Raw genomic sequence first — 14,147 nt, forward strand, 5'->3', positions numbered from 1 at the left:
CATTTCTGAGACACTATATGTGGTATATATAGATGTAGAAAGGGTGAAGGATATGAAAGAACCAGAAGGCATGATTTCTGCCCTCAAGGTATTTAACAAATGCAAACAAATTTGTTTTCTCCTATCCTTATGTGTCCTACTAATCCAAGATCATTGCTTTGCTAGAAGGAAATCCAGGTTTTGATATAATAAAGTCCTTCTTTGGACATTACAATTTATTTTCATTTTGTAATCTGGAGAAATTTGGCAGTGTAAAACCAGTTTTAAAATCAGAAATGAAAACTTACAAATTCATTTCTCAATCTATCAAAAAAAATATATATATATCCATATCCACATATGGTGGCCATATCAACCGTAAGTTATCTAGTGACCAACTTCACTGGCATATTTTATTTTGAGGAAAATGGAAATTTTGATTCCCAAATATTAGTGTTCATATTTCAGGCACTTAAAAATTGTCATTTAGAGGAGTACATAAGTCAGTGCCTTTATATAGGAGCCAATCAATAATTTTGTATCAAATTATGTGGTTTAAAGATACTGCTTTGTTTCTCTCTAGTGGATGATACTGTGGTTGCTATTCCCTATGGAAGTAGACATATTCGCCTTGTCTTAAAAGGACCTGATCACTTGTGTAAGTAAACTCAGTTGCTTTCCTTTGAGTATTGGGAATTTTAGTCATTATTATTTTTTGTTCCCAGAAGAGATTAAAATACAGAAGTGCAAATCTTTCTACTCTATCATAATATGATATTCTGAGTGCTTCTGTTTATCTTTTGGCTGCCTGATGAGATAGCAAAAACCTCAGGGTAATTATCTCTAACCACAGTCATCCTAAAAAACACAAAATAGATGCTCCCAATAGGTTGTTCATGAGTTAAGCACATGTTTATGTTTTTGTGCATGTTATTTCTCATTCTCTTCTTCCCCTCCGATCAGTCTCCATCTTTTTCTTGCCTTGCTTTTTTCCTCCTCCTTCCAGCCTTCCCTCCCTCTCCTATGTTCGTTCGTTCTTTCTTTCCTTCTTTCCTTTTCTTTCTTTCTTTCTTTCTTTCTTTCTTTCTTTCTTTCTTTCTTTCTATTCTCATGTTCCATTACTTTATCAATTCAGGGGAATATAGAAGCATCAAACAACTTTAACCCTGGGGCATTTAAAGAAAACCATTGTGGTGTAACTAAACATCCCATGTACTAAAGAAAATGCAAAGCCTTTATATATTAAAGATAGCTATTGGGATTCAGGACTGAAGGGTAATCAAACCCCTAAAGATCAAGTGGTAGCATGGTTCCACCAGAATTTAGAAAGAACTGATCTTCAGTCATGGCAAGGCAGTAGTACACAGCCATATCTTTTCTTTTTTGTTATTAGCATTTAGTATTATTTAGATGTAGACCCATAAATTACTAGCAGAAAATTATAGGCTATAAACCAGCGAGGGGGTATGAAAGTTATATTGTATTTTGTACAAAATTCAGCTACACTGAAAGACTTCTCTTCAGCTGGTCCCTTGAGCATTTCTGATCTCCACTGTGACTATTCCTGGATTCCTTAAGAACCATCTATCATCTTCTCTTCTTTCTCCCCTCCCACACACATGCCTATGAAACCAATTTAGGTAGCAGGCATTATCTTTTGGCAATTGGATTATAAATGAAATCATTCCAGAAAGACAAACAAGAGGAAGATAAATTGGAGCCTGTGAAAGTTCAGATAGTCTACTATAGTCTTTCTAAAAATAAAAACAAATACATTTCATGGGAGAGGCAGGATTTGAGGGGTCATGTGAAGGAAAGGAATAAGTAAGGTACAGTTCAGGCAAAGCCAAAAGAAACTGATAAGTCACCTTATATGGATCCAAGTTCTTTTCTAACCCTGAACAACCCCCAAAATATAGTATTCACATGTCAGGGATGATATATGTGTGTACACTATCACCATTCAAATGATTTGCTTTTCCCCTGGAGGATTGGACAGAGGTAACTGCTCATGTAACAGCCCCACTCAAAAATAGTATTTTTCTGAGCAGTGACAGGCCTGCTCAGAATAAAACATCCAGGCGGAGATCATCACCAAGTTTGGGACTGACTTCTCAATGTGGAAGAAAGAACCTAAAGCAATCCATTTAAGATGAAATTCATTTTTATAAATGTATTAGCCTCCCAGTTTTCCTAATTATGTGATCACTAAGAAGCTAAAGAATTATCTTTGTTTGGTTTAATTGTCCCAAAAATTCGGGGCGCCTGGGTGGCGCAGTCGGTTAAGCGTCCGACTTCAGCCAGGTCACGATCTCGCGGTCCGTGAGTTCAAGCCCCGCGTCGGGCTCTGGGCTGATGGCTCAGAGCCTGGAGCCTGTTTCCGATTCTGTGTTTCCCTCTCTCTCTGCCCCTCGCCCGTTCATGCTCTGTCTCTCTCTGTCCCAAAAATAAATAAATGTTGAAAAAAAAATTGTCCCAAAAATTCAATAGGTAGAGCTGCAGATGATACTTACAAATGATGGAAAGAAAAATGGAATTTGCTTTTTTTTTCCCCCAACAGACATAATGTTGACAGCATATATGTACCTTAACTTTTTGGGTTTTTTTGGTATCTGGTATTTGGTATTTGTTTGAAATATAACATAATATAATATAATATAATATAATATAATATAATATAATATAAATATGTATTTAAAGGTCCCCATGTTTCTCTTGTAACCCTTTGCACTTAATTCCCAGAAGCTGGTTGAGTATGGGACCAACCTTAAATATTTAGGGGCAAACCAGAACAAGACTAAGCAGTCTGGTCCAACCCCAGCTTACCTTTAATCAGAAGTACCTTGGGAAGTACAGCTGGGAGGCCTGGTGATAAAATTAAATCAGATGCTCATATCAGGCTTAGACCCCCAGGATTTTCCCAAAACTAAGTTGGTTTGTGTCTTGAAGATATTCCTACAAATTAGTGCACATACATGTAAGGCAGCTTGAGGAATGAAGGCTAGAAGAAGGAGATCCCATGCTGTTGGCTTTCCTCTGATTACAACAGCTGTGGTTTCCCCTCCAGTTCTCCCTTGATGTGCCCTATGCTCTCTGTGAGGACCTCTCTCTAGGGCAAGGGGATGGAGCCTGACCTACTCCAATTGAAGGGCTACACAGATTTCATCCAAGGGTTGTGGGCATTTCACTGGACATTGAACATCCAACATTCTTAACCTGTTGGTATTCCAGCGTGAAGCAGACAACACTTAGAATAATTTAGTACAGGTACATTAGTACCTCCAGAGACCCTAAAGAGGTCCCAGAACCCCAATCTGCAAAACACGGAAGAGGGGAGTCATTCTGATTGAATGTGGGGTAGGCCACCCAGAGCCTCACCTGACATTTTATCCTTCTGCCAAAGAAACACTGCCAAAACTAAGGGTTCTTATGCAAGTTTTAGAAACACTGACTTAGTCTATCTCTCTTCATACAGTGGGAAGTTATTCCAAATCATTTCTCAGCCACATGAGAATTTAATATGCTCTGAAATATGCAGCATAATTACCATAATCCTCAGCTTGCTCTGATTTCCTATAATCAAAGATGCTTCATAGGCTTTGTCATTGGCCAAATTCAGATTGGAATGCTCCAGGAATCAAGAAGCTCCTCTTTCTCTCTTAAACACTTACAAAATATCATATATGTGCATAATACTGTATTATGTACCAAACAGGATTTTAAAGAGAGAGAACTAAAAAGAATGGGACTTCCTCATCCTCATTACTATAGTTTCTTCTGCACAACAGCACACATGTGGTAAGAAACCAGATAGTACAAATAAACACAAGGTAATGTGTGAATATAAAGTCACATGGGTGCTGAGGAGAACTCGGAGAGTACCCTTGATCTCACAGATCAGAAAGCAAATTGTAGACAGAGAGCCATAGAGACCGAAATCAGTAAGATATGTATGGGAGATGGTTTAATGAAAGGAATAGGATTGTGATGAATTGGAGCACCCAAATGAGGTCATCCACGGAGTCAATTATCTTTTGATTGGGAGCCTTGAATGCCTGGCCAATGAGTTTTAAAATGATTTCATTTGCAACATAAACTCTGTGATCTAGAGGTGCCCATAAATTTTGTTTATATCACAATGTCAACTGTGTCAGCTGTATCAAGGGGGATACTTCTCCCTTCATAGCTGTAGGCTGTTTTATGAAATATGCTTGCTTATGGTAGCCCTGGGAACATCTTTCTTTCCTTTAAATGTGTTTGATTATGTAGATCTGGAAACCAAAACCCTGCAGGGGGCTAAAGGTGAAAGCAGTCTCAGCTCGACAGGCACCTTTCTTGTGGACAATTCTAGTGTGGACTTCCAGAAATTTCCAGACAAAGAGATTCTAAGAATGACTGGACCACTCACAGCAGATTTCATTGTCAAGGTAAGTGCCTTTAGGTTTTCAAGGCACATCCAAACTGTTATAATCTCCTGAAGAGAGAGAGAGAATTTGGGTTTGGGCATAGATTTGGAAATCCTATTACCCAGGAAATGTTTAATTCAACATCATCTTTTCAAGAACATATATTTTTAAAGCCCTAAGAAAGTTCTTAGGTGTGTGTATATGTATATTATTTAATAAAAAGACCCAAAGACCAACACATCATTAGTTGGAGGATATAAACTGTTTTTAAAACAAATTAGGATGTAGTTGCCAACTCATAAAGTGTTCTCAGTCAAAGAGAAAGACAAACTAATGATCCATAGACTTGGTCATACTTCCAATTACAAGTTCTGGTTTCTCTTGTACTGGCAAAAAGACTAAGTTGTTTCTTTCTATCAGAGCTTCCCTACTCTTCAAGGTAATATAAAACACATTGCTGGAAGCAACATATACATTCTGTAGGAGAAATGTACACACTAGAAGAATGTTTGGGAATCACAATAAAATAAAACATATTTTTTCTTTCAGTAGGTCAGAAGGACCTGAAGGATTTCAGCTGTAAAGCTGTAAAACTTGTAATGTGTCCAGGACTCCATAAATTTTTCATCATGGGACCTGGAGCCAGAGGACATTTGATTTAAGCTAAGGCTTGATGACCCTGTGGCAGCTGGAAGTAAGAATGCATATAGGAAAATGTGATAGTCAGTGAGGTTGGATGGAAGAAGGGTTCCAGAGCACTCTTCTCCTTCTCCATCTGCATGGTAGCTCTTTTTAACCCAGTCCAGATGCCAGGTACATTCATGTGAACAAGAAGCTACAAACCAGCAGATATGGTTCACAATAGAAATGATGCTGATAGTTAAATCATTCTATTTAAATATGCAAATACAGTACAGTATTGAAAGATGTCTTTATTTTTTGAAACCCTTAGAGTGCTGTTGAATACACCATTTATGTTAATTTCCCTGGTGGCCTTGCAAGAGTTAAAACACATACTAAAAATATAGAATTGGATTCAATAATGTCTGATAATAATAATAATAATAATAACAATAAGTGAATAACAATAATAATATGTGAATAATATTATTCACATGCCAGTATTTCACAGCTTTGCTGACACACACCATATATCTAGCTGCCTTCTGCACATCACCACTTGGATATCCCATAGACACAACCAGCACAACATAGCCAAACCTGGACTTGTCTAGCCCTAATCTAATCTTTAGAAGAAACCTACCTAATCTTCTTTATTTCTTATCTTGTAGAATAATATGCTCTTTACCCAGCCACATCAGAAACCTTTGATTCACTGATTTCCCCTTCTCCGATATGCCCCTAGCTAGCTATCAAACTTTGTCAGTTCTACCTTCATACCATCCCAAGATTATTCTTTCTTCTCCATCCTTGCTGCCACTGCCTTTGTTTAGGCCTTTGTATTTCTTCCTGATCATGCTATGTGCATCCTTCTGAAACTGCAGCCCCAGTGAAAGAAAATGGCTTTCTCAAACAGAAAAGGGTCTTTTGCAGTCATGGCACATCCTTCACTAGAACTTCCAACTTAGCTCTACTTGTGAGCACTGCTAAGGTATGGCTGGACCTGCTCAGTTTGTACCCATTTGAGAAATTTCAGAAGACTGTCATAGAGAAAAGTGATGAGTACCTAAGCCACCAAAGTGGTAGAAAAGTTGTGGTTTCCATTTGCATTAGTTAGAGTATTAGGCAGAAATAATGCCTTAATATGTCTTTCTGAACAGTCTTGAGCATAAATCTGTTCATAATTCAGCAGCCAAGGAGGATAGGGAGACTCCTGACTACCAGCCTCTTGCTGGCTTGTCTCAGGCAAAAGTTTCTACAACACCAGTGAGAGAAAAGAACATAGGAGGGGACAGCAAAGGCTCACAAATTCCCCTTTAACCAAAAGAGAAGAAAAAGATATGGCATTTCAGAGTACATCAACTGAGAGATCCTTTGTGTACTTGATGTCTTTCATGTGTTTGAAATGTCTCCTTGATTCCTTTGATTTTACAGGGATCTATGTTCATCCGTTACCCACACACACATTGGTCCTGCCTTGTGACTTTATCATGACAGTGCAGTGAGTTGCTATGGAAAGTGACCAGTTTTTATCTTCTTTCCTTTCAGTATGAGAAGTCCTTAAATTAGAAACACTGAATCATTGTAATTATAGGAAGAAAAGCTTGGTTCAGAACATTCTTTTTCCTTATTAACTTAAGGAGGCCAAAATTACATATGCCAGATGTGTTTAGCTCCCTAAAACAAAATCCTAATGTGTCAAACTGAAGCTTTCAACATACTCTTGAGAACAAGAACCTGATGTCTGAGGCCGTATGGTTTGTAAAGCTCCAGAGCTAATGATAACAAAGGTCCCAGACGCCCAGAATTAATAAAACCAGAAAAAAGGAACATGGCAGCTCATCTGTATAAGAAACAATTAGTCCATCAAAGTTAGACATCAGGTTAGCCTCTTCTTTTTATTTTAAACATACTTTTCCTACTTTAAAACGAAAAATTAAGAAGATAGTGAGGAGAGCAGTTCAAGGACGCCACTAAAAATAAATACCTATGTCTTTACAAAACTAACATTAACTAACAAAATTACTTTGTGCCCTGAAAAGAATGGCAGCTTTCAAGCCAAGGCACACTTGAATTCAAATTTCAGCTCTGCTATTCCCTAGCTGTGTAGCCTTGAGTAAGTCACTTAATCTCTCTGAAACTCATCTCTCTCATTATAATGTAAAGGTCGAAGATAATACAGGGTAGTTCTAAATTTAGATTTAATACAAATAAAATGTGCCTTGCATACGGTAGGAATGTAACAAGTGCTGGTTGCTGTGGTAGTTGTTGGCTTTATTTTTAAAAAATTATTTAATGTTTACTTTTGAGAGAGAGAGAGAGAGAGACAGAGTGTGAGCAGGGGCAGGGGAGGGGCAGAGAGGGACAGAGAGGGAAGCAGAACTGGAAGTGGGCTCCAGGCTCTGTGCTGAATATCAACATGGCGCTGGAACTCATGAAATGCAAGATGACCTGAGCCAAAGTCGGACACTTAACCAACTGAGTCACCCAGGCACCCAGTTGTTGGCTGTTATTAAAAGAAGAAGGTACCTGTAGAGAAGAGAGAACCAGGAATTATCAGTGTGGAAGGAGTCAAACAAGATTATGTGGTCAGAAGTCTGGATATATTATGATTGGTTTTATCTGTTTGAAATAACAGCATCCCTGTTCACTTCCAATCTCTTTTCAAATTTAGGCATAAGTCTCAGCATTCATGCTCATTGCACATCGGTTTCATTGGGCTCATTAGGAACAATATTCTTTCTAATCTTCTTGTTTTCTTTACTTCAACATAGTCTTTACTAAGACTCCCTCTTAACACCAAAACTTCTTCACATTCATTCCTTACTCTCAGGACATAAGGTAGTTTTACTGATAACTTCTAGTAGGCTGAAAATTTGACAAATTCCATCTTTTTGCCTCTTTAGCCAGATCAAAAACTAAGCCCAGACACTGTACAGATATTCTAGAACACGGCTTCTCCAAGGATTTTGATGTTATATCCTCCACGTATTTGTTTTTTCCTCCACTTTCCTAGGACTTTGTTTAATTTCAAGCATCCCAAAAGGGACCTCTGCAAAACAATCCATTTCTCTAAGCCTAAATAAATCTTCTGGTCTTTTTATTTTTTCACCGAGCTGGTGTTCAAATGAGAGTCCTCTTCTAATACCTTCCCAGCATGGAAACCACACATCCCAAGAGAGCTATAGGCTTTTGTGAGCTTAAAACAAAAGTAAAACAAAACAAACATAAAAAAAAACCAAAAAAAAAAAAAAACTTTCCAAAGGATATGATTAATACTACATCCCCGAGCAAGCAATTAGGTATCCTGTATCTGACACATAGGATTGAAAAATATTAATCTGTAAACTATGCTCCCCTTTTAAGAAAGACACTGTATTGCTTCAGCTGTTTTTGCTTTAAAGTCGGGGATTGTATCACTGCTTATTCTAAGTAGGAAAGACCTCGATGTTCCATGGGTCGGAATTCCAGCATAAAATGAAATATTCTTTAGTTTTCTTACTTTCTTCTTTCTCCTTTCCAGCTCTTGCAGATCATTTGAAGAACATTTCCAATATTCTTTCCTTCCAAAGTCCAAAAACTGGTCTGGGGTTTAACACCCACTCCCTGTTTCTTCAGTGTTCCTAGATGTTTAATCCAGTCGTTAAACTCAGTAGTGGAAAAATAGATGGTCTTTTTTTTTTTAATCTGAAGGTTAAATCCATCAGTTTATCCTCGGTAAAGGGCAGCTAGGACCGCAGAAAGCTTGAAAACACTAACAAAGACTTAGACCACAGGATGTGCTGATGTGCTCCTCTACTGTCTTTAAGTTAAGAGGTGCCCCTCTTTGTTGTCCATGGAACTTCCTTTAGTATAACAAATAGTCCAAGCCTTGCCCACTGTCTCAGTGTTATATGACATGTTATTATGTCTTCATGAAATCAAGGCATTGCTCCTTCAGTTTAAGTATGTTTTCTCAACCTTATACTTTTAAGAACTATTAAAGGATTATTGCTTCACTTCCCCCCTTTGAAAAACAAAGGAGTTGTCATTTCCATAAGCACATGTTGTATTCAAAGTAAATGCTTTTATAATGGAAGTTGGTGTTTTTTAAAGTTTGGTACTTGGACTATCAATGTTTGCGTTGCCGGGATCTCTGGACAAGAGCTGAGGAATTAGCATTTTAGCAAGCTTCCAATTGGCAATTCTGCACATGAAAACGTATGAGTCACTAAATTGCCAGGAAACACCATGTATGTCTCTGGGTGGGCAGAGCCATTTAATTCTTTAATTTTTTTCGTTTCTTTTTTAAAAATTGTTTTAATGTTTATTTATTTTTGAGAATGAGAGAGAGAGAGAGGGAGGGACAGAGGATCTGAAGCAGGCCCTGTGCTTACAGCAGAGAGCCCGGTGTGGGGCTCGAGCTCACAAACCATGAGATCATGACCTGAGCTGAAGTTGGATGCTTAACTAACTGAGCCATCCAGGTGCCCCTATTTTTTTTTGTTAACAAAGGATAGTATCTTTCATTTCTTGCAGTATATGGCATTTATCATTTTCTCAGAACAAATTTTCTCTTTCTGAACCTACATTATAAATCCACATATATACATACACATATACATACATAGAAATTAAAAATACCTATAATTTTTCCTGTTACACCAGAAAAGTTGGAAATAAATGAGGGAAAGGGAATAAGTGTCCTGGGAAAAGACCCTACTAGAATCACAAGTTGAGACATTGCTATCCGTTGCTCATGGCAAAAGAACTGAGAAAGCAATGGTGGTGATGGCGAATGGTTGATTGGTAAGATGGGTGATATTGCTATGGCCACTTCTCTCCCAGTGCCTGAAACCATCCGTGCTACTATACATTCTTGTCCAGAGTTGCAAGGAATCAAGAAAGCACCCCTCTGTCATACTAGTTGCTCTCTTTGCTATTGTCTCTTGTCTCCTGCAGATCCACAACTCAGGGCCCGCTGACAGCACAGTCCAGTTCATCTTTTATCAGCCTATCATCCACCGATGGAGGGAGACAGATTTCTTTCCTTGCTCAGCAACCTGTGGAGGAGGTAATGGTGTTGACTTAGCCTAGGAACTGTTAGCTTCTATGAGGGAAGGCTTAGCTGTTGTAAAAGTAGCCACTTCAACATGGAAGAACTTTCGTGCTGTGACGGGTTAGATTCTTTATTCTGAATGGGGCCAAATCCAGAAGTCCGCCTGTAAGGTGGATACCTCAGTCGGGATGGCCCATGAACATTTTCTGTCCGTAGAGTCCCATTAGTGGAAACGGTCTTGAGTCTGTTCTGTTCATTTGGGAATCAACTACTCACCTAGTTGAAGAGAACTTATTTATTCCTGAGTCCAGTGAAGAGTGTTTGTCAGGCCTACTATGTAGCATAATGTGTTCAAAAAGAATCAGAGATGAATTTAATTAAAGGGAATAGTTTATTACCCGAAAAAAAAAAAATCACTGTTCTGTAGACTTCAGCTCGGTTATTGTTAAGCTCTATCCCATCATCTCTCCTGAAAAGTCACCAAGTGAATTCCTATCTCTGCTCCATCACATCCGCAATAGGGACAGCATTTTGTATTACTGGAAAAGATATTTCTCCCATTTTCTGCCCTTTACAATGGTTACATAATAATTGCTTCAAATTACTTTATGATAATTTATTTAGCCATATCCTTATAGAAGATTTAGTTCACTTAAACTTTTCTCTTATAATGTAACGAATAACTTAATAGCCAAGTTTCTTTTTCCTTTTCTCCTTTCAAATTATTTCCTTGGAATAAATTCTCAAGAGTGAGTTTCAGAATTTTTGTGGCTATTGGCATATATTACCAAAATTCTTTCCAGAAGGGTAATAAGCAGAGTATGAATATTTGAGTTTGATTGCCAACTGAGCCAGTATTTGTGGATTATAAGAAATTGTTTAATTTTGCCGATTTAATGAGCATAAAATTGTCTGTATATTCCTTTAAAAACCAGCATATCAAATAAATTCTGGCTCCACCTTCACTGAAACCGGATTGTTGGCTGGTGTTAAGTAGCTCATCTACATGGGTATCACTAGATTATTCCGACAAGAGAAAAGAAGGATGATACCTCAAAATGGAAACAAATTATTATCTATTATTTTTTTAAACAGTGAGAACATATGAAATAATTCATCTTCATCTGCATAATGTGAACAAATCACTAAAAATCAGGTCCTCTAGAGCAATGTTAGATTTTAGCCTAAAAGCAGTTAGTCAGAAATACCTTCAAGTGCTTTTACCTGGTTGCTAAATAACTATTAATTTGAGCTTCTCAGCATTTCAGCACAATAGTGTTTCCATTTGTTCTATCTGTTCTGAAGAGAAAATAACTTTGTTTAAAAGTAAAATGGCAATTACTTTGATGTTTCATAAGAATGTTATTTTGATACACTTATGAATGACTAGTACAGGAAATAGTTTCAAAGAAAGAAATCTAAGTAAACAATTATTTTTCTAGGTAAATAATTATTTTTCCTCTTTTCTTTTTAAATGAAAACCATGCTTTGACCGAAGTATCAATTCCATAATATGCCCACTATGTCAATTTCATATAGAGAGCTGGTGTTAGAGGGTAATGTCAGTAAGCTTGATGATGCCTTGCTGTATCGTAAGGGGATTAATGTTAGATTCATATATAGCCAACCCCTCTCAACCTTATTTTCCTCACATCTAAGTGAACAAGTAGAAGCATCAGTGGTCTTCAAATGTTTTGAGCTATCAAACACTTTCTTCAAAGGAAATCTGACTAGGAAGCACAAATAAAAGGAGTATATTGCTCAGAATAAAGATATGAGCTGTGTGGAAACCAGCCTTCTCCCCCTTCATGGACCAGTTTGACAATGACTAAAAAAATGATCTCTGAGTTCCTTTTTATATTTCTGGTTCCACATTCAGCTGGTTGACCGTTTTGCTAAGTGTAAACAATTGTGGCTAAAAATACCTTGTGAAATGTTCGAAAACAGAATTATCTGACTATTTTGGTCTTTTATTTCATTTTTGTTCTAAGCCTTCATTACACACACTCTCGAATAGCTTCCAGCAACGTTTTTAAGCTGACAAATTATGATTTTTAAAAATCATATTCTCAGTTATATAATATATTTACTGCTTGTGCCCACATTTTACTACATGATAAACTCTGTCCTTGAGTAGAAATTATTATATGGAAAATTGTAAAATGGTTAGCTTATCATAACTGTATCTGCTTTGGAGTATAATGTAATTGAAAAATAAAAGTATATTTACTTATTTAAAATGTCATTTTGCTCTTTGGCTTTCTTATAAAATAAAAAGTTTAATGGAACATGTGTTCTTACCTATTACTTTCCATGCTTTTCATCTTTACAGTAAAATTGTTAAAAGCTCTTTTTTTAGGCCTTTAATGAACAATTAATTTTTGTGGGTGGTCTGAAAACACAGCCTCAAGCCAGGAAATCTGGTTTATAAGCCTTCTTCTGATTTCCTAAAATCTTTTGCAAGTCTTTTAACTTCTCTCAATCTGACTTTCTAACATATATCTAGCAATAACAATATTCAGCCACCTGCCAGGGAGAATATATTTTGGAGGTCGGTTAGGGTTAGAATGATTTAAAAAAAAAAAAAAGCCTAAGTTAAAAAAATTCTCCATGTACATTTATTTTTCACTCTAAGAATCTAAGTCTTCATCACCACCTCACTAGAAATCCACAAGACAAGAAAGAGGCAGGTGGAAAAGGTAAAACACATTATGAATGGAATGAAGCATTACTCAGCAGTGCTATTTTTTAAAAGAATTCTCTAAACAGTGGGAACTTGTGCGTGGACACTAAAAAACTATTGGCTGGAGACTTAAAGAGAAATGAGAAAGGATTTTAGGTGAAGCAAAAATTGAACAGTAGGGGGGTACTATTATGGTTGTTGTTGTTTTGTAGGGATTCCTAATGGATACTATTAGGATCTTAATCCTCCATCTTCTCAGCCTAGCCTACTCAGGTTGAATTTAGACAAAAATAATGTTCCCAGGCAGCTGGAAGGACCCCATCTTGTGCTGTATTTCGTTGTCCCCCATTCATCAAGGGGAGCAGTGTTAGGGTTTATTTGATTGATTGATTGATTGATTGGTTGATTGATTGATTTGGGAGTTTATTCTTCCTGGTGCTTCAGATACAAGGGAGGCAATTTTGCATCTTTGCATGAGATCCTTGGCAAATAAATACTGATCATCTCTTTTGGATACAGATATCCATGTTACACTTTTAGATTATACAAAACAAATTAATAGTAATAGTACTTACAGCAGAGTCTGATCACCTAGCTATGCCCTTATGTAGTTCAAACCTTACAGTATATTTGATTATTACAATTTGAGTGGAAAAAATCGTATTTGAGGCCTGCAAAGATTAATGAGCCTTCCATATTTCTGTCTTTTGTCCTGGAAATTACTGAAGTGTTGGGGAAGAATTTTCATTAATGTGAGATGGCCACGAAGTATAAAGAAGTATATTACGTTATACTTTAATATGACATGTGTGTTGAAACTTGCCTGGATGGTTTGATACTGCAGGTTACCAGCTGACATCGGCTGAGTGTTACGATCTTCGGAGCAACCGTGTGGTTGCGGATCAATACTGTCACTATTACCCAGAGAACATCAAACCCAAACCCAAACTTCAAGAGTGCAACTTGGATCCTTGTCCAGCCAGGTCAGTCAGATTTACTAGTTTATTTATCATAAACATAAGTTGAGTTCCATCAGCTTCATAAAAATTTAATTAAAAATAAATAAGTGTTGCTGTCCAGGGTCCATTCCTAATCATGTGTTATCTGTACCCACGCCCCATGTCCTTGAAGCTGTATGATGCCCTCTCAGGGTCTCCAGAGTTTCCACTTGCGGAGCACTCTTCAGAGCTATTTTCTCTTCTGATTTCTTTTTATCCTGGTACTTGTATCCCTCCTTAACAAGGTTCAGACCAAGGTGGTGGCACAATGTTCTCAGGATTCCTTCCATTTTAACTTTGTCACTTGATCAGTGACATGGTCAGAGTAGACCATATGTAAGGATCACAACTGACCCATTTTACCCTGGTCCACAGTAATTAACTAGAATAAAAACCAGTCTTAGAACAGCTCTAATTTTAAC

The 14,147-nt window shown here is 37.3% G+C and overlaps 1 protein-coding gene across 1 annotated transcript in view; it reads left to right on the plus strand.

Moving 5' to 3' along the window:
• Positions 1-14,147, plus strand: part of ADAMTSL1 (ADAMTS like 1) — an 878,428-nt gene that overhangs the window by 644,772 nt on the left and 219,509 nt on the right. The window contains exons 7-10 of the mRNA XM_047098171.1: positions 563-637; positions 4,249-4,406; positions 9,948-10,059; positions 13,572-13,710. Coding sequence (XP_046954127.1) covers positions 563-637; positions 4,249-4,406; positions 9,948-10,059; positions 13,572-13,710 — 484 coding nt within the window. The remainder of the gene's footprint in view (positions 1-562; positions 638-4,248; positions 4,407-9,947; positions 10,060-13,571; positions 13,711-14,147) is intronic.

This window comes from Lynx rufus, unplaced genomic scaffold (assembly GCF_022079265.1).
Source record: "Lynx rufus isolate CCGP_SWC_20201006 ecotype Redwood Valley unplaced genomic scaffold, mLynRuf1.p SCAF_10, whole genome shotgun sequence".
Lineage (NCBI taxonomy): Eukaryota > Metazoa > Chordata > Mammalia > Carnivora > Felidae > Lynx > Lynx rufus.